Source organism: Convolutriloba macropyga, chromosome 15 (genome assembly GCF_964194025.1).
Source record: "Convolutriloba macropyga chromosome 15, txConMacr16.3, whole genome shotgun sequence".
NCBI classification, from domain to species: Eukaryota; Metazoa; Xenacoelomorpha; order Acoela; family Convolutidae; genus Convolutriloba; species Convolutriloba macropyga.
The window spans coordinates 22,667,208-22,690,203 of NC_134482.1; the positions used below are offsets into that span (position 1 = coordinate 22,667,208).

Consider the following 22,996-nt stretch of genomic DNA (forward strand, 5'->3'; position numbering starts at 1 on the left):
TTTTAATGAACGGTATAACTTTGAATGGAAACAGTACGTAAGCATCGCTAATCAGAAGACGACCCGAACAGAAAATATTTTAGTGTTTTCTACACTGAGGCTACAAAAGCACGAAAGTGACTACTGGACTGGTTTTCCTGGCCAATCTCTTCAGTCGGTATTTCGGTGCGGGCATTTACGAATTTGCAAATGTGAAGATACGATTAATGACGGCATACGATTGATGAAATGCAAACTGGGAGACCCACGAGTCTACGGATAACTCAGACGAGCGCATTCGCGGAAAGTCGGTTGAGCTTAACCTTAAGCAGATAATAATGTTCAATACTACAAAAAAATCAATGCCTAGATGTTATACTGACCAACAATGAAACGCTGAAAAGTCATGCGGAGCCGAATACTTCTATGAGAAACTTTCCTGATCATCTACCGATAACTTTCGAACTTTCAATTAACAATCGAACTCGAAGAACTGCAGTACTTTCTTTAGTTACTTCAAAGGTAACTTGATAGGGCTAGCAACCGCCATAAAACAGCAGACTTTCAAACTTTACTGCTACAGCAGCGTAGATGTAAATACTGAATTGTGGTAAACTTGGCTGTTTCAGCTGATTGGAATTTTACGCCCAAAAGAACAAAACGACGGCAAAAATTACCTCCCTGGATTACCCAAGAGACATCTCACGAGCTTAACAAACAGCCTCTAATAATTCGAAACTGATCGCCCAAGAAAATCACTGCCTTGAACTACAGGAAGCGGACCTGAAGGAGTATGAGCACGAACTGTTTGCAACTCTACAAAGGAACAGAATCTTCAAATACTCGAAGAGCTTGCAGAGAGATAATCTACCCTCAAATCTGACAAATAAAGCTGCAAGCAGAGAAGCCAGCACCGACCATGAAAAATCAGCCCCGTTCAACAAATAATTGGCATCGGTAGTAACAGACGGAAACTATTGTTTCTTTGAACCAACAGAAAATGCTATGGGTGGTCAGACCTTACGATAAACGAAGATCAAGTCCAGAACGCGCTAGAACTGCTAAACGCGACCAAAAGTTGTTGACCCAACGCAATACCACCATTTGTATTTAAAAGGCTATGGAAAAAAACTCGAAATCGATAACGTGCTTTTTTAAAACATCAAAAGACTGAAGAAGTTTCCAAGCAAGTGGAAGATAAGCATAGTTTCACCCATCTTCAAAGACGACGATCGAAGAGAAGTGTCTAACTAACGGCCAGTCACTCTTGACTATAATATCAAAGGTCTTTGAGAAACTCTTGTTCAAAGTTTTAATGAATCTGTTCAAACGAAATGTGAACAGCAACCAATTCTGATCCTTCCTATAAAGTCAGTTGTAACGCAGTTACTATTTAGTCTCTTCTTGATCTATGAAAACCTCTCAGCAGATAACGCCACGAACTTTCTCATGTTATCCGATTTCTCAAAAGCATTTGACAAAATAAAGCAGTGTGCTCCTGTCAAAGATTCTCGAACTTGATATCTCGAAAAATCTCTTGATGAGCTTGCAGAGAGATAATGTATCCCGAAAACTGACAAATAAAGCCGCAAGCACAAGCCAGCACCGACCATGAAAAATTAGCCCCGTTCAACAAATGCTTGGCATCGGTAGTAACAGACGGAAACTATTGCTTCTTTGAGCCACCAGAAAATCAATGCTATGGGAGGTCAGATCGTACGATAAACGAAGATGAAGTTCAGAACGAGCTAAAACTGCTAAACGCGACACAAAGTTGTGGATTCAACACAATACCACCATTTGTATTTAAAAGGCTATGGAAAGAACTCTCGAATCCGATAACGTGCTTTTTTAAAACATCAAAAGACTGAAGAAGTTTCCAAGCAAGTGGAAGCTAGGCATAGGTTCAACCATCTTCAAAGACGATGATCGAAGAGAAGTGGCTAACTAACGGCCAGTCACTCTGTTGACTATAATATCAAATGTCTTTGAGAAACTGTTCAAAGTTTTAATATCTCTCTTTGGTCTATGAGAACTTTTCAGCAGATAACACCACGAACTTTTTCATGTTATTCGATTTCTCAAAAGCATTTAACAAAATAAAGCACAGTGTCCTCCTGTCAAAGATTCTCGAACATGATATCTCAAAAAATCTTTCCATGTTAATAAGAGATTAACTCACTGGAAGAACACAACAGGCGAAGATCAAAGACGAGGTATCGCCTCAACGAGTGGTAACCTCTGTTGTTTCAGTCTCAAGACTCCAGTTTAAATTAAAGTCTTAGGACCTCTACTTTTCTTGATCTGTATTAATGATCTGTCTCATACTGTTTTCTCTTCCGCGGCACTTCTATTTACAGACGATCTGAAGCTGATTCATAGAGTTGATTCCGCGACTTTGACAAGACTGCGGGAAGATCTCTCTGCTCTGCATGCTTGGAGTATTCAAAACTGCCTGCTTTTTAACCTAAAGAAATGCTCGAGTTTAACACTCTTGCCTGGAAGATTGAAGAGAAACAACGACGAAGTAGCTAGGCTTCACCTAGGTGGACATAAAGATAGCTGAAAAATTGTTTCGAAGATATAGGACCGATGATTATTTCAAACTTGCAATGGACCGACCACATTGACTTCCGACTTGGAAAATCAATGAACGCTTTATTTCGCCTGAAACGAAACACACCATCAGTTTTGTCGATCGAAGGCAAAGTGTATCTATTTCTACCGATTATCACTCCCTCACTATTCTTTGCTTCGGAATGCTGGGACCTTAAAAGGACAGACGGCTATAACCTCAAGGTTCAACAATTGCGTGCTTAAGTGGATTTGTGGTAGCGAAGACCAGAGAAAACCACATCTACAGACGAACCTACTCCCACCTCTCTACTTCTTTAAGGATCTTGTTCTCTTCAGCATTTTCAATGGACATTACAACATCAACTTTTCAAAGCGCATGAAGACATCCGGATCTCACCGACGAAGAAGAATTGTTCTCCCCGACATCAACTATGAATACCAGACAAAATTTCTTGTACAGGACAGAACAGAGTGAATATTCTGCAACAATTTGATTTTTTCGAAGACAAACTATTAAAACCTCTGCTAACCAATCTCATATGGAGCTACTTTGAAAGACGTTTGTCCCCTAACAACCCATGTACATGGACTTTCATCTGTCTATACCAAAACTGTCGTGCCAACCCCTTGATGTAGTGCAGTAACCTCGAAGTCATAATAATAATAATAATACAAAGTGTTTTGAGAAAGATTACGACTACGATATTATATGCGCTTCCAGACTCTCATGCCTGTATGCTGATTGTAGAAACACTAAAAAACAAAACTAGGACTAGAAAACTCTATTGGGAAAATTTTCCCCTGGTTCTAGCCTAAATCCCATATCTGATTATGATTTCGATTATCATATTCGTTTGGATGCAGGGATTGCCGAGGAGGCAAGTTCATCATGGTAATTCAATCCTGCAATACGAAAAGTCTGTCGAAGATCTCGGTCTTATTGTACAAAGTGATTTATCTTTTGGCGAATGTCAAAGTCAGAATTGAACGTTCCACCAAATTTTTCTACTGAATTAAAATAAACCTGTCAAGTAAACTCACAATCTCGGCTAATTTGAACCTAGTGAAGAGTAAGAGTACGTTCATTCGTATCGTTACGTATGCTTCCATTTGCTACATGCAGTCTAAAACAGACCTTAGGTTTTCAGAAACTTCCACAGAGGACTTACGAAATGGATATTTCCCAATTTAATTGATAAATAAGAGCTAATTAATCGTCTATTACCCTAATCCAAGGCCCCTTCAATCAAGCTAAAGATAACCTCACTGAACAGTGGCTAGGTACTGACGAAGTCGACCGCTCGCTGGTCGTTTGAGAGCAATTCGCCCGACGTTAGTCGGTTATGTTTATTAATTGCTCTCAAACGAAGTTTGTAGCAATTATATTAGTCCTGTCGGTCTTTTTTATGCGATTTTTCGCTTGACCGATTTTTCGTCTGACGCTTTTGACTTTTCGTCCTCAAAAACGAAATAAACAGGTAGCGCCCGTTTCAGCTCAAACTATAATATTCAGCTTTGTTTCAGCTCAAACTGTTTTGGAGACTTAAACCTATGGTGTCAAGGGCGGTTCTTAGAGGTTGAAGACCCCTCCACTATCGATCCCCCACTATTGCCCCACCCCATCTGTTTTGACATCTGTTTAATTGCTCTCGAGCGCAGTTGGTGGCAATTATATTAGTCCTGTCGGTCTTTTATATGCTATTTTTCGCTTGACCGGTTTTTGTCTGACCAATTTTACTTTTCGTCCTCAAAACGGGATAAACAGGTAGCGCCCAGCGGGCCTTATGTGCTTTTAGAGCCTTTCAGCTCTGTTTTAGCTCAAACTGTTTTGGAGACTTATAATTATGGTGTGAAGAGCGGTTCTTAGAGGTTGAAGACCCCCCCCCCAACTGTTGCCCCCCCCACTATTGTCCCCACCCCCCCACCGCGCTTTTGCCACCCCCATCAGCATCCCCCATGGCTAGCTAATGACGAACAACCGCTCGCTGAAAACACGCAAATTTATAAAATTTTCACAATTTTTTTGAAAATTTTTGTCATTTTTGTAAAACTTGTGTCAAATTTTCGAGTTTTATCAACCCTAGATGTCAAGGAACCCACTTTATGGTTTGATAATAGGTTACTGCACAGTTTCTAGTCGTAATAAAATGGTTTCAACATTTCAACTCCGCGAATTTTTGCAATTTTTTGAAAAAACTTGCAAATTTTTTAAAGGTTCTTGAAAATTTTTGTCGGTTTTTAGGTTTATCCGGCCTCAAGAGCCAAGGAGCCTCCTCTTGGGTTTGATGCTAGATTACTGTATAGTTTCTAGACGTAATTGAATTTTTTTCAAGATTTAATGAATTTTTTCTGCATCACGAATTTTAGCATTTTTTTTGAAAAAATTAGCATTTTTTAAATTTTTTAAACATTGTCATTATCCAAAATTTTTCAGCCTCAGGGTTCAAAAAACCTGCTTGAGTGTTTGGTAATGTGTGAATGCATAGTTTTGTAGTAGTAATGGAATGGTTTTCAACTTTTTAATATCACAACTTTTATAGATTTGTTCTTATAAAACTTTTTCAAGTTTTTTTGACAATTTTTGTCATTTTATAGGTTTATCTAGCCTCAAGAGCCAAGGAACCTCCTCTAGAGTTTGATAACCAGTTGTTGTTTAGTTTCTAGATGCAATGGAGTGTTTTTAAAGAATTTAACGTTTAACAAGTTTTAGCATTTTCTCGAAGAAATTTTTGCAATCTTCATGTTTTTAAATTTTGTTATTTTTCAAGGTTTTTCCAGCCTCAAGAGCCAAGAAGCATCCTTCGAGATTTGATACTAAGCTGCTGCTTAATTTCTAGAGTTAATAGAATGGTTATCATTATTTTAATAACTCGAGTGTTAGAAATTTTTCGATAACATTTAATTTGAAAAATTTTTGAAAAATTATTACCATGTTCCAAGTGATTGGATCTTTATGAGCCAGTGAAACTGTTTAAGGCATGAAATAGGCATACTAGATGGTCTCTTGAGACAATGAAATGGTGTTCTGAAAATATTAATATCACGAGTTTTAGCAAGATTTTGTTAAAATTTGCAATTGTTTTTAAAATTTTTTAATTTTTTCGTTCTTTTCTGAGTTTAACGATCATTACAGGTCATCAAAGCTTTTTAAGTCTTGCAGATGGGTTACATGACAAAAAACCAGAGACAAAAAGTGTTTATAAACATTTTCTTTACTAAGAAATGTGGAAACTTTTCTTTGGAATTTTGCACTTTCAGTTTTTCTATATGATTTAGTTACAAGTTTAGAAAACTTGCAAATTTTTCAAAGGTTTTTGAAAATTTTTGTCGGCTTTTAGGTTTATCCGGCCTCAAGAGCCAAGGAGCCTCCTCTTGGATTTGATGATAGGTTACTGTATAGTTTCTAGACGTAATTGAATTTTTTTCAAGATTTAACGAATTTTTTCTGCATCACGAATTTTAGCATTTTTTTGAAAAAATTAGCATTTTTTAAATTTTTTAAACATTGTTATTATCCAAAATTTTTCAGCCTCAGGGTCCAAAAAACCTGCTTAAGTGTTTGGTAATATGTGAATGCATAGTTTTGTAGTAGTAATGGAATGGTTTTCAACTTTTTAATATCACAAATTTTATCGATTTGTTCTTATAAAACTTTTTCAAGTTTTTTTTGACAATTTTTGTCATTTTATAGGTTTATCTAGCCTCAAGAGCCAAGGAACCTCCTCTAGAGTTTGATAACCAGTTATTGTATAGTTTCTAGATGCAATGGAGTGTTTTTAAAGATTTTAACGTTTAACAAGTTTTAGCATTTTCTTGAAGAAATTTTTGCAATCTTCATGTTTTTTAATTTTTGTTATTTTTCAAGGTTTTTCCAGCCTCAAGAGCCAAGAAGCATCCTTCGAGATTTGATACTAAGCTGCTGCTTAATTTCTAGTGTTAATAGAATGGTTATCATTATTTTAATAACTCGAGTGTTAGAAATTTTTCGATAACATTTAATTTGAAAAATTTTTGAAAAATTATTACCATGTTCCAAGTGATTGGATCTTTATGAGCCAGTGAAACTGTTTAAGGCATGAAATAGGCATACTAGATGGTCTCTTGAGACAATGAAATGGTGTTCTGAAAATATTAATATCACGAGTTTTAGCAAGATTTTGTTAAAATTTGCAATTGTTTTTAAAATTTTTTAATTTTTTCGTTCTTTTCTGAGTTTAACGATCATTACAGGTCATCAAAGCTTTTTAAGTCTTGCAGATGGTTACATGACAAAAAACCAGAGACAAAAAGTTTTAATAAACATTTTCTTTACTAAGAAATGTGGAATCTTTTCTTTGGAATTTTGCACTTTCAGTTTTTTTTCTATATGATTTAGTTACTAACAAGTTTAGAAAACTTGCAAATTTTTGTCGGTTTTTAGGTTTATCCGGCCTCAAGAGCCAAGGAGCCTCCTCTTGGGTTTGATGATAGGTTACTGTATAGTTTCTAGACGTAATTGAATTTTTTTCAAGATTTAACGAATTTTTTCTGCATCACGAATTTTAGCATTTTTTTTTTGAAAAAAATTAGCATTTTTTAAATTTTTTAAACATTGTCATTATCCGAAATTTTTCAGCCTCAGGGTTCAAAAAACCTGCTTAAGTGTTTGGTAATATGTGAATGCATAGTTTTGTAGTAGTAATGGAATGGTTTTCAACTTTTTAATATCACAAATTTTATCGATTTGTTCTTATAAAACTTTTTCACGTTTTTTTGACAATTTTTGTCATTTTATAGGTTTATCTAGCCTCAAGAGCCAAGGAACCTCCTCTAGAGTTTGATAACCAGTTATTGTATAGTTTCTAGATGCAATGGAGTGTTTTTAAAGATTTTAACGTTTAACAAGTTTTAGCATTTTCTTGAGGAAATTTTTGCAATCTTCATGTTTTTAAATTTTGTTATTTTTCAAGGTTTTTCCAGCCTCAAGAGCCAAGAAGCATCCTTCGAGATTTGATACTAAGCTGCTGCTTAATTTCTAGAGTTAATAGAATGGTTATCATTATTTTAATAACTCGAGTGTTAGAAATTTTTCGATAACATTTAATTTGAAAAATTTTTGAAAAATTATTACCATGTTCCAAGTGATTGGATCTTTATGAGCCAGTGAAACTGTTTAAGGCATGAAATAGGCATACTAGATGGTCTCTTGAGACAATGAAATGGTGTTCTGAAAATATTAATATCACGAATTTTAGCAAGATTTTGTTAAAATTTGCAATTGTTTTTAAAATTTTTCAATTTTTTCGTTCTTTTCTGAGTTTAACGATCATTACAGGTCATCAAAGCTTTTTAAGTCTTGCAGATGGGTTACATGACAAAAAACCAGAGACAAAAAGTGTTAATAAACATTTTCTTTACTAAGAAATGTGGAAACTTTTCTTTGGAATTTTGCACTTTCAGTTTTTTTTCTATATGATTTAGTTACTAACAAGTTTAGAAAACTTGCAAATTTTTGTCGGTTTTTAGGTTTATCCGGCCTCAAGAGCCAAGGAGCCTCCTCTTGGGTTTGATGATAGGTTACTGTATAGTTTCTAGACGTAATTGAATTTTTTTCAAGATTTAACGAATTTTTTCTGCATCACGAATTTTAGCATTTTTTTTTTGAAAAAAATTAGCATTTTTTAAATTTTTTAAACATTGTCATTATCCGAAATTTTTCAGCCTCAGGGTTCAAAAAACCTGCTTAAGTGTTTGGTAATATGTGAATGCATAGTTTTGTAGTAGCAATGGAATGGTTTTCAACTTTTTAATATCACAAATTTTATCGATTTGTTTTTATAAAACTTTTTCAAGTTTTTTGACAATTTTTGTCATTTTATAGGTTTATCTAGCCTCAAGAGCCAAGGAACCTCCTCTAGAGTTTGATAACCAGTTATTGTATAGTTTCTAGTTGCAATGGAGTGTTTTTAAAGATTTTAACGTTTAACAAGTTTTAGCATTTTCTTGAAGAAATTTTTGCAATCTTCATGTTTTTTAAATTTTGTTATTTTTCGATAACATTTAAGTTGAAAAATTTTTGAAAAATTATTACCATGTTCCAAGTGATTGGATCTTTATGAGCCAGTGAAACTGTTTAAGGCATGAAATAGGCATACTAGATGGTCTCTTGAGACAATGAAATGGTGTTCTGAAAATATTAATATCACGAATTTTAGCAAGATTTTGTTAAAATTTGCAATTGTTTTTAAAATTTTTTAAATTTTTCGTTCTTTTCTGAGTTTAACGATCATTACAGGTCATCAAAGCTTTTTAAGTTTTGCAGATGGGTTACATGACAAAAAACCAGAGACAAAAAGTGTTAATAAACATTTTCTTTACTAAGAAATGTGGAAACTTTTCTTTGGAATTTTGCACTTTCAGTTTTTTTTCTATATGATTTAGTTACTAACAAGTTTAGAAAACTTGCAAATTTTTGTCGGTTTTTAGGTTTATCCGGCCTCAAGAGCCAAGGAGCCTCCTCTTGGGTTTGATGATAGGTTACTGTATAGTTTCTAGACGTAATTGAATTTTTTTCAAGATTTAACGAATTTTTTCTGCATCACGAATTTTAGCATTTTTTTTTTGAAAAAAATTAGCATTTTTTAAATTTTTTAAACATTGTCATTATCCGAAATTTTTCAGCCTCAGGGTTCAAAAAACCTGCTTAAGTGTTTGGTAATATGTGAATGCATAGTTTTGTAGTAGCAATGGAATGGTTTTCAACTTTTTAATATCACAAATTTTATCGATTTGTTTTTATAAAACTTTTTCAAGTTTTTTGACAATTTTTGTCATTTTATAGGTTTATCTAGCCTCAAGAGCCAAGGAACCTCCTCTAGAGTTTGATAACCAGTTATTGTATAGTTTCTAGTTGCAATGGAGTGTTTTTAAAGATTTTAACGTTTAACAAGTTTTAGCATTTTCTTGAAGAAATTTTTGCAATCTTCATGTTTTTTAAATTTTGTTATTTTTCGATAACATTTAAGTTGAAAAATTTTTGAAAAATTATTACCATGTTCCAAGTGATTGGATCTTTATGAGCCAGTGAAACTGTTTAAGGCATGAAATAGGCATACTAGATGGTCTCTTGAGACAATGAAATGGTGTTCTGAAAATATTAATATCACGAATTTTAGCAAGATTTTGTTAAAATTTGCAATTGTTTTTAAAATTTTTTAATTTTTTCGTTCTTTTCTGAGTTTAACTATCACTACAGGTCATCAAAGCTTTTTAAGTCTTGCAGATGGGTTACATGACAAAAAAGCAGAGACAAAAAGTGTTAATAAACATTTTCTTTACTAAGAAATGTGGAAACTTTTCTTTGGAATTTTGCACTTTCAGTTTTTTTTTCTATATGATTTAGTTACTAACAAGTTTAGAAAACTTGCAAATTTTTTAAAGGTTTTTGAAAATTTTTGTCGGTTTTTAGGTTTATCCGGCCTCAAGAGCCAAGGAGCCTCCTCTTGGGTTTGATGATAGGTTACTGTATAGTTTCTAGACGTAATTGAATTTTTTTCAAGATTTAACGAATTTTTTCTGCATCACGAATTTTAGCATTTTTTAATGAAAAACCTTAGCATTTTTTAAATTTTTTAAACATTGTCATTATCCAAAATTTTTCAGCCTCAGGGTTCAAAAAACCTGCTCAAGTGTTTGGTAATATGTGAATGCATAGTTTTGTAGTAGTAATGGAATGGTTTTCAACTTTTCAATATCACAAAAATTAACGATTTGTTTTTATAAAACTTTTTCAAGTTTTTTTGACAATTTTTGTCATTTTATAGGTTTATCTAGCCTCAAGAGCCAAGGAAACTCCTCTAGAGTTTGATAACCAGTTATTGTATAGTTTCTAGATGCAATGAAATGTTTTTAAAGATTTTAACGTTTAACAAGTTTTAGCATATTCTTGAAGAAATTTTTGCAATCTTCATGTTTTTTAAATTTTGTTATTTTTCGATAACATTTAAGTTGAAAAATTTTTGAAAAATTATTACCATGTTCCAAGTGATTGGATCTTTATGAGCCAGTGAAACTGTTTAAGGCATGAAATAGGCATACTAGATGGTCTCTTGAGACAATGAAATGGTGTTCTGAAAATATTAATATCACGAATTTTAGCAAGATTTTGTTAAAATTTGCAATTGTTTTTAAAATTTTTTAAATTTTTCGTTCTTTTCTGAGTTTAACGATCATTACAGGTCATCAAAGCTTTTTAAGTCTTGCAGATGGGTTACATGACAAAAAAACAGAGACAAAAAGTCTTTATAAACATTTTCTTTAAGAAATGTGGAAACTTTTCTTTGGAATTTCGCACTTTCAGTTTTTTTTCTATATGATTTAGTTACTAACAAGTTTAGAAAACTTGAAAATGTAGAGTCGAATCTCATCATGGAAAAGATTGCTAGCTCTCTCCCGCTCTGTCTGTGTTGGCTGGCGTTTGTTTGCTTCTCGCTCACGTTTAAGCTCTCTCTCTCTCTCTCTCCTTAATTCTTTTGATGCTGCACTTCAGCGGCTGTTATATGGCGTGATGTCATCGTCTATTACCCTAATCCAAAGCCCCTTCAATCAAGCTGAAGATAACTTCACTAAACAGTGGCTAGGTACTGACGAAGCCGACCGCTCGCCGGTCGTTTGAGAGCAATTCGACCGATGTTAGTCGGTTATGCTTAATGTATCTTTATGTGTTACTCTTGGCTGCTTTTGGTACTGATCGCTCTTATCAAAAATTGTCCTAATTTGCTCAAAATTATTTGGAATTACTTTTATTTTATTTCAGCGAGTCAGAGCCATGCTTTTGGACGTTGACCTGCTTATGTAATTGCTGTCGCACATCACCGAGAGCTTTCAGAGTTAACTTACCTAAAACTAAAAATACGAAAGAGTTTCTCACAGTTTTGTGGAAGTATTATTAATAATAATAATACTAATAATAATAATAGTAATAATAATATAGAGCGACCTAAAGTTCGGTTGGTTTTCCTAATAAAAAATAAAAGGTATTTTAATCCTGCTACCTTTCCGTCTATGGAGTTCTTCCGTGCCGTTTCTGCATTTTTCTTGCTTATTTTTGTTTCAAATGCGCTCTTCAATGGTTGTTTTCAAATTTCACTTTTTGATATCGTTCAAATTTCAAGTCTTGACATAATAACTTATACGACCAGTTTAGTAGTTATAAAACGTATAGCCAGACCCTATCATGGTAAACAAACCCTAATAAGTATACATTGTGAAATCCAGAAGTTTCTATGAGAACGGTTTTTAACTGCGGTAGAATAATAAAAACATAGCAGGACAAGTACTAACGTACAATTCAAAGAAGTTTCATTGACTAAACAGAAAAACTAGACCTAGAATGGACTATGAGTGAATTGAGAAAACTAGCGAGAAATGAAAATTTAATTCAAACAGAAAACTAGGCCTAGAATGAGCTGTGAATGGATTGGGAAAACCATTTAGAAAAAAATCCGATCCAAAAAAAACAGTAAAAATCAGAGTGAAATTGCCGCATGTGAACAAAAAACCGCTACCGAGAAACCGAATTTTTTTCAAACACCGTTTTCTCACTCTACTTTAAAATTAGAGCGAAAAAAATTCACGTCGCAAAACCACTCGCTTTTTCGCTCCATTTCCTGTTTCGGCGTGACCAAAATCACTACTCCACTTTGACTTCAAAAATCATGAAAATATGTGAACAGATCTTAAAAAAAACATAGCCGGAAGAATTCCGGAAACGAATCGAAGTAAAAAATTTCCCATACTTATGACTTAATAAATAGAACAACTATTGTGAACCCCGAACGTCCACAAATGCCATAAAAAATAAGGAAGAATAGAAACGGCATTCGAACACAAATTGAACAAAAAAAATAGAAAAATTTAATGAGTTTTTTTAATAGTACAAGGAAGCATAAAACCGAGTAAAGTTCCTTTGCACTTAGGGCAATGAAAAGTTCGCAAAACAATGGGCAAGTCATAATAGGCTAGGAAACTTCTAAGATTTATAAAAGAAAAAACTCCAAAAAATAAGAAAAATGGTTTAAAATTTCTCAATTTTTCTACCAAATTTCCCACGAAAAAAATAATTGATACCGAGAGAACTTTAGTCAGTTGGTAACAGAAAATATCTCCCGTAACAAGCTTCTATTCGATTACCACTTAATGCATTAAAACAAAAAAAGACAGGCAAAAAAACCATTAAATTTTGTCTAAAAATCAGCAAAACTTATCAAAATACTCCAAATTAGCAGTAAACTCAAATTACCTACTTGAACACTTCAATTTCTCTCAAAACAAGCCTAAAGATAATACAATATTATAATCAAACTTCATAACCATCAAAAGTTGGAAAAAACTGGATTTAAAAGCCGCACGTGAAAAAAGTTCGCTCGCTTAGAGATAATTTTTTCAGACATCAGTTTCTCGCTCTCTAAAAACAGCTGAATGAACAAAAACCACTCCCTTTTCGCTCGACTCTTCAGATTTTTTCAGCGCCAAAATCACTCAAATTTTTTTTACTCATTTCATTTCCCGCTTCAAAAATCACTCCAATAAAATTGATTAAAAAAAGCAAAGAGATTAAGAAAAGTTAGTAATATCTGTCATTGAAAAGTGCTCTAAGTATATTCCATTAAAACCTCTAGAAAAGTTCCTATCAAAAGCTAGAATACTAAAGCAGCAAAAAGCAGAATCAGAAGATTCCAGCAAAAATTCAAAAAAATCACAAAAATTCGCGAACATCTTCATAAAAATTACTCAATTATCTTTACTAAAATGACTCAAAACTGAAATCAAAATCATCAACACGCATCAAAAACAACTAAATTGGACTATAGGCATCCCCAAACGCTATAAAAACTTGAACACAAAGAGCATATAAAAACAACTTGAAAGAAATCTTGGAAAAAATAAGCTTTTTTGATTTCACAAGAGCACATAGAGCCAAAAAACGTAAATGGAGCAAAAAGAAAACTAAAAAACTTCCAAAACAATAGAAAAACCGAATAGGCTAAGAAACTTCTCTAAGTTAAGAAAAAAGCGAAAAAAAATGAAGAAGAATAATTAAAAATGTTTCAGTTTATTGTCATTTTTCTTAACAAAAAAAATTGTTTAAAACCTAAGAAAATGTAATTACTTGGTATCTAAAGACTCAGTAACTAACATGCGTCTATTCAAAGCTCATAAAAAGCAATATAAGAAAACAAAACGCCAAAAAATTGCTAAAATTCGCCTAAAATTCAGCATAATAGCTGAAAAACAAGCAAAATGGTATAAAATTCTTACTAATGACCAAAAACCTACAAACCACTATTAAAGCAACCTTAAAGAGCACACAATATCATAATAAGACTTCTAAACCAAAAAAATAACAAAAAAAGGTTTTAAAAAGCAGCACGTGAACACAAAATTTCGCTTGCTTACAATTTTTTTCACACCTCAATTTCTCGCTCTCTCGAAAACAGCGGAATGAACAAAAAACCACTCTCTTTTCGCTCCCCTCTTCACTTCTGTTGAGCACCCAAACCACTCTAAAATTTTTCACGTGTTTCATTTCCTGCTTCAAAATTCATTCCAACTAAAGTGATTAAGAAAAAGGACTTCTCCAATACTCCTCTTCGAGTCGCAAAAAGACAGCGCTCCAATATAATTCAAATTTTTTGAATTGTAAAAAACAGTTACGTTACAGTTATGTTTTTTGAAGTTCTGCGTTAGAAGTTTCTAAAACAATATCCCTATTTTTATAAGCTTAGTATAATGTTAATAATAATAATAATTTTGCATTTCCCTGATGAGGTCAACATGTAATGAATATTATCCGAAAGCAATTTATTGGCATCTGAATCAAAGAGACTTTCTGTAAGCAAAAGCGCTTGTGAGTGATTGTTCTCAGAGAACCACATCATAGTTTAAATAAATTAGAATGTCAACATACAAATGATGAAACTTAAAATTTTTGAATATTAAAAATTTGGTTTTATTCAAATTGAAAGAAATTCATTCCCTAGGAGCCTATGGGCTTATAGGGAAGATGCTATGGTCCAACAAACATTGCGTGAAGATCTGTTCAGCCCCTATTTGATACTCCCCTCCATTAAAGCCCAACAAGTCTTCAGGATGGGCGGCGTAGCGCCCACAGGGTTCTAATTCTCATTCAGCGCTCCCACCCAGTCAGGTAACCAGGACCAATGAAAGGCCAAGGTAGTAGCATAACAGCCAACGAAAAGAATTGAAGAAACTTTCTAGAAAATTAAGTTGATTAGGTAGTTGATTGTAGTAATTAGTAATTACTTTTCAATTACTTAATAGTGATTAAGTAATTGATTATCAAAGATGAGATAGTTAAAGCCGTGAGTAGACTCCTGATTATCAATGATACTCATAGGTACATTATTGAGTACGCCGGCTATCACAAGTACGTTGTACAATTTAGATCACCGCGGCATTTTGCACGCGTTGCTTTCCCGGAACATGTCTCAAAAATAATCTGTAAAACTATGGGGGTTCAATTTATTCTTGTTACGCAAAACATTTTTCGAATACGTCCACATACGTCCAAAATTTTTCAGTCAACATTCAGTGAACAGTTTCATGCTTGCCCTTTAAAGCAATAGTACGCAGAAACTTTTTGTAGAAGTTTAATTCTATTCAGTTGTGTTTTTGCGCAGCCATAAATTAGGACACCATATTGAATGATTGTCTTAATGTAAGAATCGTAGAATTTTAATAGAAGAGGAGGATGGTGAAGAAAATGTCTAAGCCTACAAGTTAACACAATTAGTTTTGCTATCTTGCCACAAACAGTCAATTTTCCTCTTAAAAGTTAACATCTTATCTATTGGAGGACCCAGATATCTATGTGTATTGCTCTGGGTGATAGGGTTTCACTTTATTTGGAGGGGAGGTGGGGATTGTTTACCAAATAATATTATCTGGCATTTGTTAGCCTTTTCATTGGCAATTTGTTAGCTTGAAGCCACATTGAAACTTAAACTCATTGAACATTGAACTTATCACAGATTTTGTTCATGTCATTGATGTACAAAGTGAACAATAATGGGCCCAGAATTGAAGAATTGGCCCTGTGGAACACCACTTAGAACATCTCTAGTATCAGTAGAAAGTTTTCTATACATAAGCATTGTTGTCTATCTTTCAGATGGCTTTGAAACAAAGGAAAAAGAGGTCCACTCAGTCTAAATAATTTTTATTGGGACTATAAAATGCCATGACCAACATTATCGAGGGCTTTTTTGGGTCCATTTGATGAACTATTTAATAAACCAATTTTTTATGCCTTAACTTGCTTCTATGTTATTAAATAAATATTAAGTAAACGTTGAATGATAGATGGTGTACCTTATTGGATCTAATTGTCTTTCAAATCTGACAATAAACCCTTGAGCCCAAAGACAAGAAGCGTTTCTCAAGTATCTCAAACTTCAACACAGTTCAATATCAACTCAAGAACTAGTTTGTGCTCGAAACAGAACAAGAATTTTTATTTTGCACGTCTAAGTCGAAATAAAACATTAGTCTCTAGATGTTTTATTTCGACTTAGACGTGCAAAATAAAAATTCTTGTTCTGTTTCGAGCACAAACTAGTTCTTGAGTTGATATTGAACTGTTTTGAAGTTTGAGATACTTGAGAAACGCTTCTTGCTAAAATTGTTGCTTATGGAACAACGCGATTCAGTACAATCCAATCTATTATTGATCCAAATTTGATCACACTGTCTTCTATCAACAAGAAAAGATTTCAGTAAACAATAAGACTTCTTGCACTCTCCCTCAGAACCATACTTTGGTATCTCGTTAAAACATAGAATTCTATCGAGTTAAAAGCTTTGCTTTCTAAAAAAAATCATTACTCATTTTCGTGAAAGCAATGGTTTGTAACTTCACAATTCCAAAATTAATTCGGTGTTCAGCAAGGTGATCCGCTCCGGCCATTACTTTTCTGCTGAACGTTACGGGCAATTATAACAATTAGAGGACTGGGTCACACTTTAAATGATACCCAGATGATGGTCTTTTGCCGAGCACAGGATCAATTTAAGCAGACATAAATATGGTACAGAAAGAGGGATTTTTGCAAAGAAATAAGCGTGGGAGTGCGAATAAACATCGGTTATGCCCGACTCAGAGGTGAAGTGAATCGCAACTAGTTGTTTCTGAACACGAACCCCAACGGAGAACTGTTCGGGGTCTGGAAAGAATTTGACAACAGAAAATTTGGGTGAAAGTGTTTAATCAGTGACAAGTAGCCGTTCTCGGGTTCAAGCTGTTCTGATCGTTAGTTGTTCCGGCTAAGGTGTTGGGTTATCTTGTGGTTAATTCAAGGCCACCTTCATCGGGTCACTTATGCCCCAATTAGTACAAAAAAAGTTTGATGAAAAAGTTAATTTGTTCTAAAGATTTTAGCTACTAAAATTACAGATCAACCATTTGGAAGGAGGCAAATTTAAAGATCTCTCGGATCCTTGAAATGTATCACATCGGAAGATATTCAGAAAAAATTCAGGAAGCGCTTGGGGTATGTAGAAATGAAACTGACTTATGCTTCGGTGAGGGAAGTGATACTTCAGTCATTGATGAATCCTTAGTATGGTTGGCAGCAGAACCGATCTTAGCTCTGGGTTTTCTTTCCTCTAAACTATTGCAAATAGGTGTCATATTGCAGTTCATTATGAAATAAAGCGCTCTATTTGGTACCAAGGTTACATATAGTTACCACGCTGTTTTCTGGAATAGAATCGAGATGCTATATCAGCTATGATCAAGTTCGTGTCTAAATGCTTGTTCAGAAGCTGATTTATCGCCAGCTGTTCAAGTCAAGTGTAACCAGAAATCAATGATCAGGAGACATCTTCCATCATCAAAGTCTGACCGTCCATCTGCTTTAGATATAAATGTGACTTTTCTATCAAACATTATAGATAATGCGCTTGAAAAGTCAAGTTATGCCTGAGGAACAAAAATTTGGGCAATATAAGCGAAATTGATGTCAAAACGCATTTTTTAAGTCCAATTGTGGCTTTAGTGATGTTGTCTGCTATCTGATCTCGAAAGAGCTTGCAATTTTTGGTATTTTTAGCTGCAAAATATCAGCCTGAATGGTGCTCAATAGTTTTAGACCAAATGTTTCAGCCATTTTCTGTCAGTAATTTGCGGGTTAGCTACAATTTGCGTGTTCTGCTGTCTCGTGCAATAATTAGTAATAAATTGACCCTCATAGAGGGGAGCTATTTTATCTTTCAATCGAAGCTAATAAGGATAGGGGAGCAATCATAAAGCATTTTGGTCTTTTCCAATTAGATGAGAGCCAGCAACGAAAATCTTAAATTGACCCGAATGGAGGAGAGAATATCATGTGGTTTTATTGGTGATTCTGAAACTTATCATTATGTGCACGATTTGTTAATTAACCACATCTAAGGTAAAGTAAATCATAGCCCAAAAAGGAATAATGCATAAATATTATAGAAGTTGAAAAGAATTTGGTTCTTAGACAATTTTGTTTGTGGACAACCGAACTGATTTTTGTTAATGAGGCTATTAAGTTATAATTGTTTTGTATTTGCTCCAGTAATAGTCGTTAGAGTTTGTTTTGCTAAATTTGGGGTGACTACGATGGGCCGATAGTTATCTGGTTCTAAACTGTTCCCTTTCTTGCAAACGAGTGGTCTCCGCTGGGCAATATCACGTTAAATTGGGAGCTTCCACAGAATTTTACGCATGTCAACGTGGATAACTTATATCCGGGTACTTTTAATTACTGCCAAATGTTACAGGAACTCTATCGGTGGAAGCTATATACCAGGACAGAGTCCAGTTTGCACAGTTGGTGAGAGACGTGGCGACCACTGATGTGTGTCGGATGGGTATCGAGATCCTTTCTTTCACCATCAAGGATGTATACGATGACGTGGACTATCTCAAGTCACTTGGCAGAACTCAGACGGCCATTGTTAAGAGAGATGCGGCCATCGGTGTCGCTCAAGCTGACAGAGATGCGGGCATCAGGGTATGTTTATTAAGAGCAGCAAAGCGATAGCAAGGAATATATCGGTCACATTAGTTTTTACGATCCCAGGAGTTTGGATCGTATTGATGCTCCTTTTTGTCAGACGTCGTCACATAACTTTTTATAGCTGCGAAGCTGTAAGCTAAGCGGAGGTATATTGCGGTGATCTTGGTTTTTTACGACTCGAAGAAGAGTAATGGTTTTCTCAAGGTTTTTACGACTCGAAGAGGAGTATTGGTTTTCTTAAGGTTTTTTTTTTTACCGGAAGTACTATTCGTTCAGACAATGTTTTGACTTAAAAGCGAAAGCGAGTAAAATTACAGTGTGAACTAATTTTTTCTGAGCGAGAGAAGTTTTTTGATCATGCGCTGCGTTTAGTGAATGACTTTTTGACATTGAAAAGTAGTTTTTGACTGAATGGCACATATAGATAACCGTTTTTGCCGTTTTTTCGTCTAAGTGGCCTAGTTTTTTTTGCTTGTAATTTGGTTTTTTGTAGAAATAATTTTTAATAGATGCAATGTTGAAATGTAAACCCCGGAAATTGATAGCACAGTATTTTGCATAGCCTGAAATTGCGTTTCAAATGCAAAATTGGCACATATTTCTTGATTTTTTAGTTAATTTTTGGCTTTTTTTCTAAATTTCTTCATTTTTGGATCTTTTAGCTGTTTTTGTTAACAATCAGTTAATATGGCAACTTCCCTTTGGTAATTCATATACTCAATGCCTCTTTCTACCTCGATGTAATTTTGTTTCATAAAATTGTACATTTGCTAATCCGATTTTCGTAGTTTTTTGCCGATTTTTTTGTTTTTTGTTTGTATTTTGCTTTTAATTACTAGAAACAGTATTTTGGGGAACATGGGGGACTTTAATTTCGTTTCAATAATAATTCAATCATTTTTTAGTGTTAAGTTTTTGATTGAAAAAACAGATAAATTTTTTTCATAAATGCAGTCTTAAATATTTTTTGACCAATTTTCTGCAAAATGTTTCATTGTTACGTATGTCTGAATTCTGCTTTTTCTTGTTTTATTCTGTTCAGCAAGTTGGATTTTTGTTATGGTGTTCCTAGCATTGTGTCCATATTCTCACATTCTTGTTTGTATCATTCTAGTTTTGTCCTGGCACCTACTTTTATATTCGTTATATTGATTTTTTCAGTTGTTAAAAAATTGAATGAATTCAGCTTTTTCTTAGATCTTGGTTTCTTCGGTTTGCAATTGATTTAATTCAAAATAAGGCAGTACAGAGAGTTTGCTAGAAAGTCTTTTCCAACATTTCTACTTTTTGCCTTTGAATATTATTCTGTTGCTTTTGTTTTTCTATTAATTTAATTTTTGAATTAGTATGAAATCATGTTGTCTAGCATATATACAACAAGGAAGAATCATGTATTATTTTTGTCTTAATTGCCGTGATTAGAAATCTAATTGTAGTGGTTCTCTTATTCTTAAGTTTGAGCACTCTTTTTTGAATAATTTTGACCTTCCTGTCTTTTTTATCTGACGTTTTCTTTCGCGATCTTTTTGAGATTAGAATCATTAATTATCTGAGGGCAATTGATGGTTCTGTCGGCTTTGTCAGGCTATCAGTTTTTTTGACCATCCTAAAAATTTCAGACTTTTTTAACGTTACCAAACGTTTTCAATAATAAAATTTTGCTGCATTTTCTTTCTCTTGGTGACAGTGGTTTAAATTTCACCGATTTTTAGATCAGACCCGGGGAGGTAATGAGTTAATGGTTTAATACAAAAGGTAATGGCTTCAGCTTTTTGTGAAGTTTTGGTGCTTCGAGTCGCTTCCGGAATTCTTCGGGCTATGTTTTTTTTACCGGAAGTACTATTTGTTCAGGTGGCGTTTTGACCTAATAGTGAAAGTGAGCAAAGTTGCCGTGTGAACCGACTTTTTCTGAGCGAGAGAAGTTTTTTGTTTATGCGCTGCGTTGAGTGAATGACTCAAATGTACCCTCCTGTTAATATAGACGTAAGTCAGTTGGTTTTGCGACAAATTAAGTATAAAGTTTGTACTGCTTGTTTCAAATTCTGAAGCTAATGCTCTCATTAGGGAGCAGGAGTACACCGAGCTACCAAGTTTAATCAAAATAACAGGTGCCTTTTGATAATTTTGGTCATTTTTGCGACAAAAAGAACCAAACGCATTTTCTTTGCTCGTTTCATCCAAAATCGGACTTGCCGGAATAATGTCGGGCTATTTTCCATCAATATACCTGGTAAGTTTCTGTTTGATGTTGTGCTGTAGTTCGTTGTTTTGTTGTGTTGAGTAGGAGGCAGAGTGTGAGAAGGAGAAGACGAATGTGAAGTTTATGGCAGACACTCAAGTGGCAGATGCAGAGAGGGAATACAAGATGAAGAAGGCTGAGTACGACAAGGAGGTCAACACTCAGGTCAGTCCCCCCCCACCCCCCACCCCACCACCATCTCCCCACGCCCGCTCAATAATTTTCATATTCTCTAATCCTTCATATTTTTTCGCCTAACGCATCTCATTTGCTTTTAGTTTAGCGGCTGTTAACTAGAACAATGTCCGAGTGCTTTTCTTGGCGCTGGTGATGATTTTAACTATTTTGGTGGTGTAATTAAAAAGCTTGAATGTCGAATTGGACTAGAAGAATTCTTCAACAAAACAAACACTTCCTTGAACTTTTAATGAGCAAAAACTTTTGATTCCGAATCAAAGTTTGATAACAAAGATTTGTATTAATTTAATACGCCATTGGACTAGATAGTTTTGAAGAGCCGAATGTGAAACTTTTTTGCGCACATTCATAAGAAGTGAAAGATATTTTAATATTATGTTGCTGTGACAAAGTCCACATTAGATCAGATTGTATCATTCCTCGAAATGAGTTGTGCAACTTGTGTTAAGAAAGCGCAAGCAGAGTTGGCGTATGAGTTGCAAGCAGCGAAGGAGAAGCAGGCTATAAAGAAGGAGGAGATAGAGATCCAGGTGGTGGAGAGGAGGGCTCAGATTGCAATTGAAGAGCAGGAGATCAAAAGGAGGGAGAAGGAATTGGAGGCAACTGTCAAGAGTCCAGCTGAGGCTGAGGCATTCAAAATGCAGACACTCGCTGAAGCAGAAAAGTTAGTATTCCTTCTCATCTCACCTTGGTACCAAGCAACATACTACTAAAAGACAACTAAAACATAGTTTGTCTGTAAATAATTACACTTCTTAATATTTTGTTGTATTGTCCCTTCAATGAGTTGTGTTATATAACCTTGAACGGGAGCGTTAATTGGTCACATCTCGTGAAAAAATTTTGTTGACCGCGTCAAAAATTACTCTTGTGGTCCATTTTGTGTAAATTGAGTTTGCTCTTGAATGATTAGTATATCTTAAAAAGATCGGCAGAAACAAACTTAGTGCTTTTCATCAATAAATAAATAAACTCTGAAGCGTTTGATGCTGAAATCTAAACATCAATTCGATATGGATTTATACTTTATGGGTCGATGCACCTATACCACAACGTGTGCTAACAAGAATTTGATTGTGTGATACTTGTAGCTTTATATTTTTTATATTTCAATTAAAGGAAAGCCCCTCCTTAAAGGGTAGTCATTTAATTCGGGGGCGGCCAGCCAACTCCTATATACATGTATAACTTCTGATAATAGTCAATCATCAAAGAGCATCGTATAAAAAGTGAAGACAGAATGTTAAAAGATATACAAATGTTGATTTTCAATCGACGTTTGAATGGAGTTTGGTTTATCAGGTACCTTATGCAGATATTTTACATGTAGTACCTGGCAAGTTGAGTGTTTAGATTCGTGCGAGTGAAGAAGTCGGAAGCTGAGGCTGGCAAGATCAAGATGTTAGGAGAGGCTGATGCTTCTGCGACTCTCGCTATTGGATCAGCAGAGGCAGAGATGATGCGACTGAAGGCAGATGCATACAAACAGTACGGAGAGGCAGCCAAGATGTCACTTGTGCTCGAATGTCTGCCCAAGATTGCGGCTGAAGTTGCAGCTCCCCTGAGGAAGGTGGACGAGGTTGTAATCATCGGAGATGACAGAGCCACTGCTGATATTAGCAGAATGGCTGCCACTCTACCCACTGCAGTCAGTGCACTCACTGGCATAGACATCACAAAGGTAATCTAAGTAAACCATCAAGTCAGTCAATAACAACTCAAACCTTTCTGTTAAAGCTCACGATTCAAAGTTGGGAGTTCCCATTCTAGACTCCACTCCCAGATACCTTAAATATAGTGAAATAGGAAAACCATACTTTTTGGGGCTCATAGTGGGAAAGAATACAAAATAGTTAACTCAACCTAGACTTTTAAATGCTCTCAAACGAAGGTTATTGAAATTATATTAGTCCTGCTGGTCGTCTTACGACTGGAAGAGGAGTATTGAAATTCTACC

At 34.6% G+C, this 22,996-nt stretch overlaps 2 protein-coding genes across 2 annotated transcripts in view; both read left to right on the top strand.

Annotated features, from left to right (window-relative positions):
• The window catches only part of LOC142354029 (contactin-4-like), a 330,197-nt gene that overhangs the window by 5,404 nt on the left and 301,797 nt on the right, over window positions 1–22,996 (top strand). The gene's annotated exons all lie outside the window — the stretch shown is intronic.
• Window positions 1–22,996, top strand: part of LOC142354115 (flotillin-2-like) — a 33,832-nt gene that overhangs the window by 1,675 nt on the left and 9,161 nt on the right. The window contains exons 3-6 of the mRNA XM_075406384.1: window positions 18,364–18,596; window positions 20,887–21,006; window positions 21,489–21,703; window positions 22,393–22,720. Of these exons, the coding sequence (XP_075262499.1) occupies window positions 18,364–18,596; window positions 20,887–21,006; window positions 21,489–21,703; window positions 22,393–22,720 (896 nt within the window). The remainder of the gene's footprint in view (window positions 1–18,363; window positions 18,597–20,886; window positions 21,007–21,488; window positions 21,704–22,392; window positions 22,721–22,996) is intronic.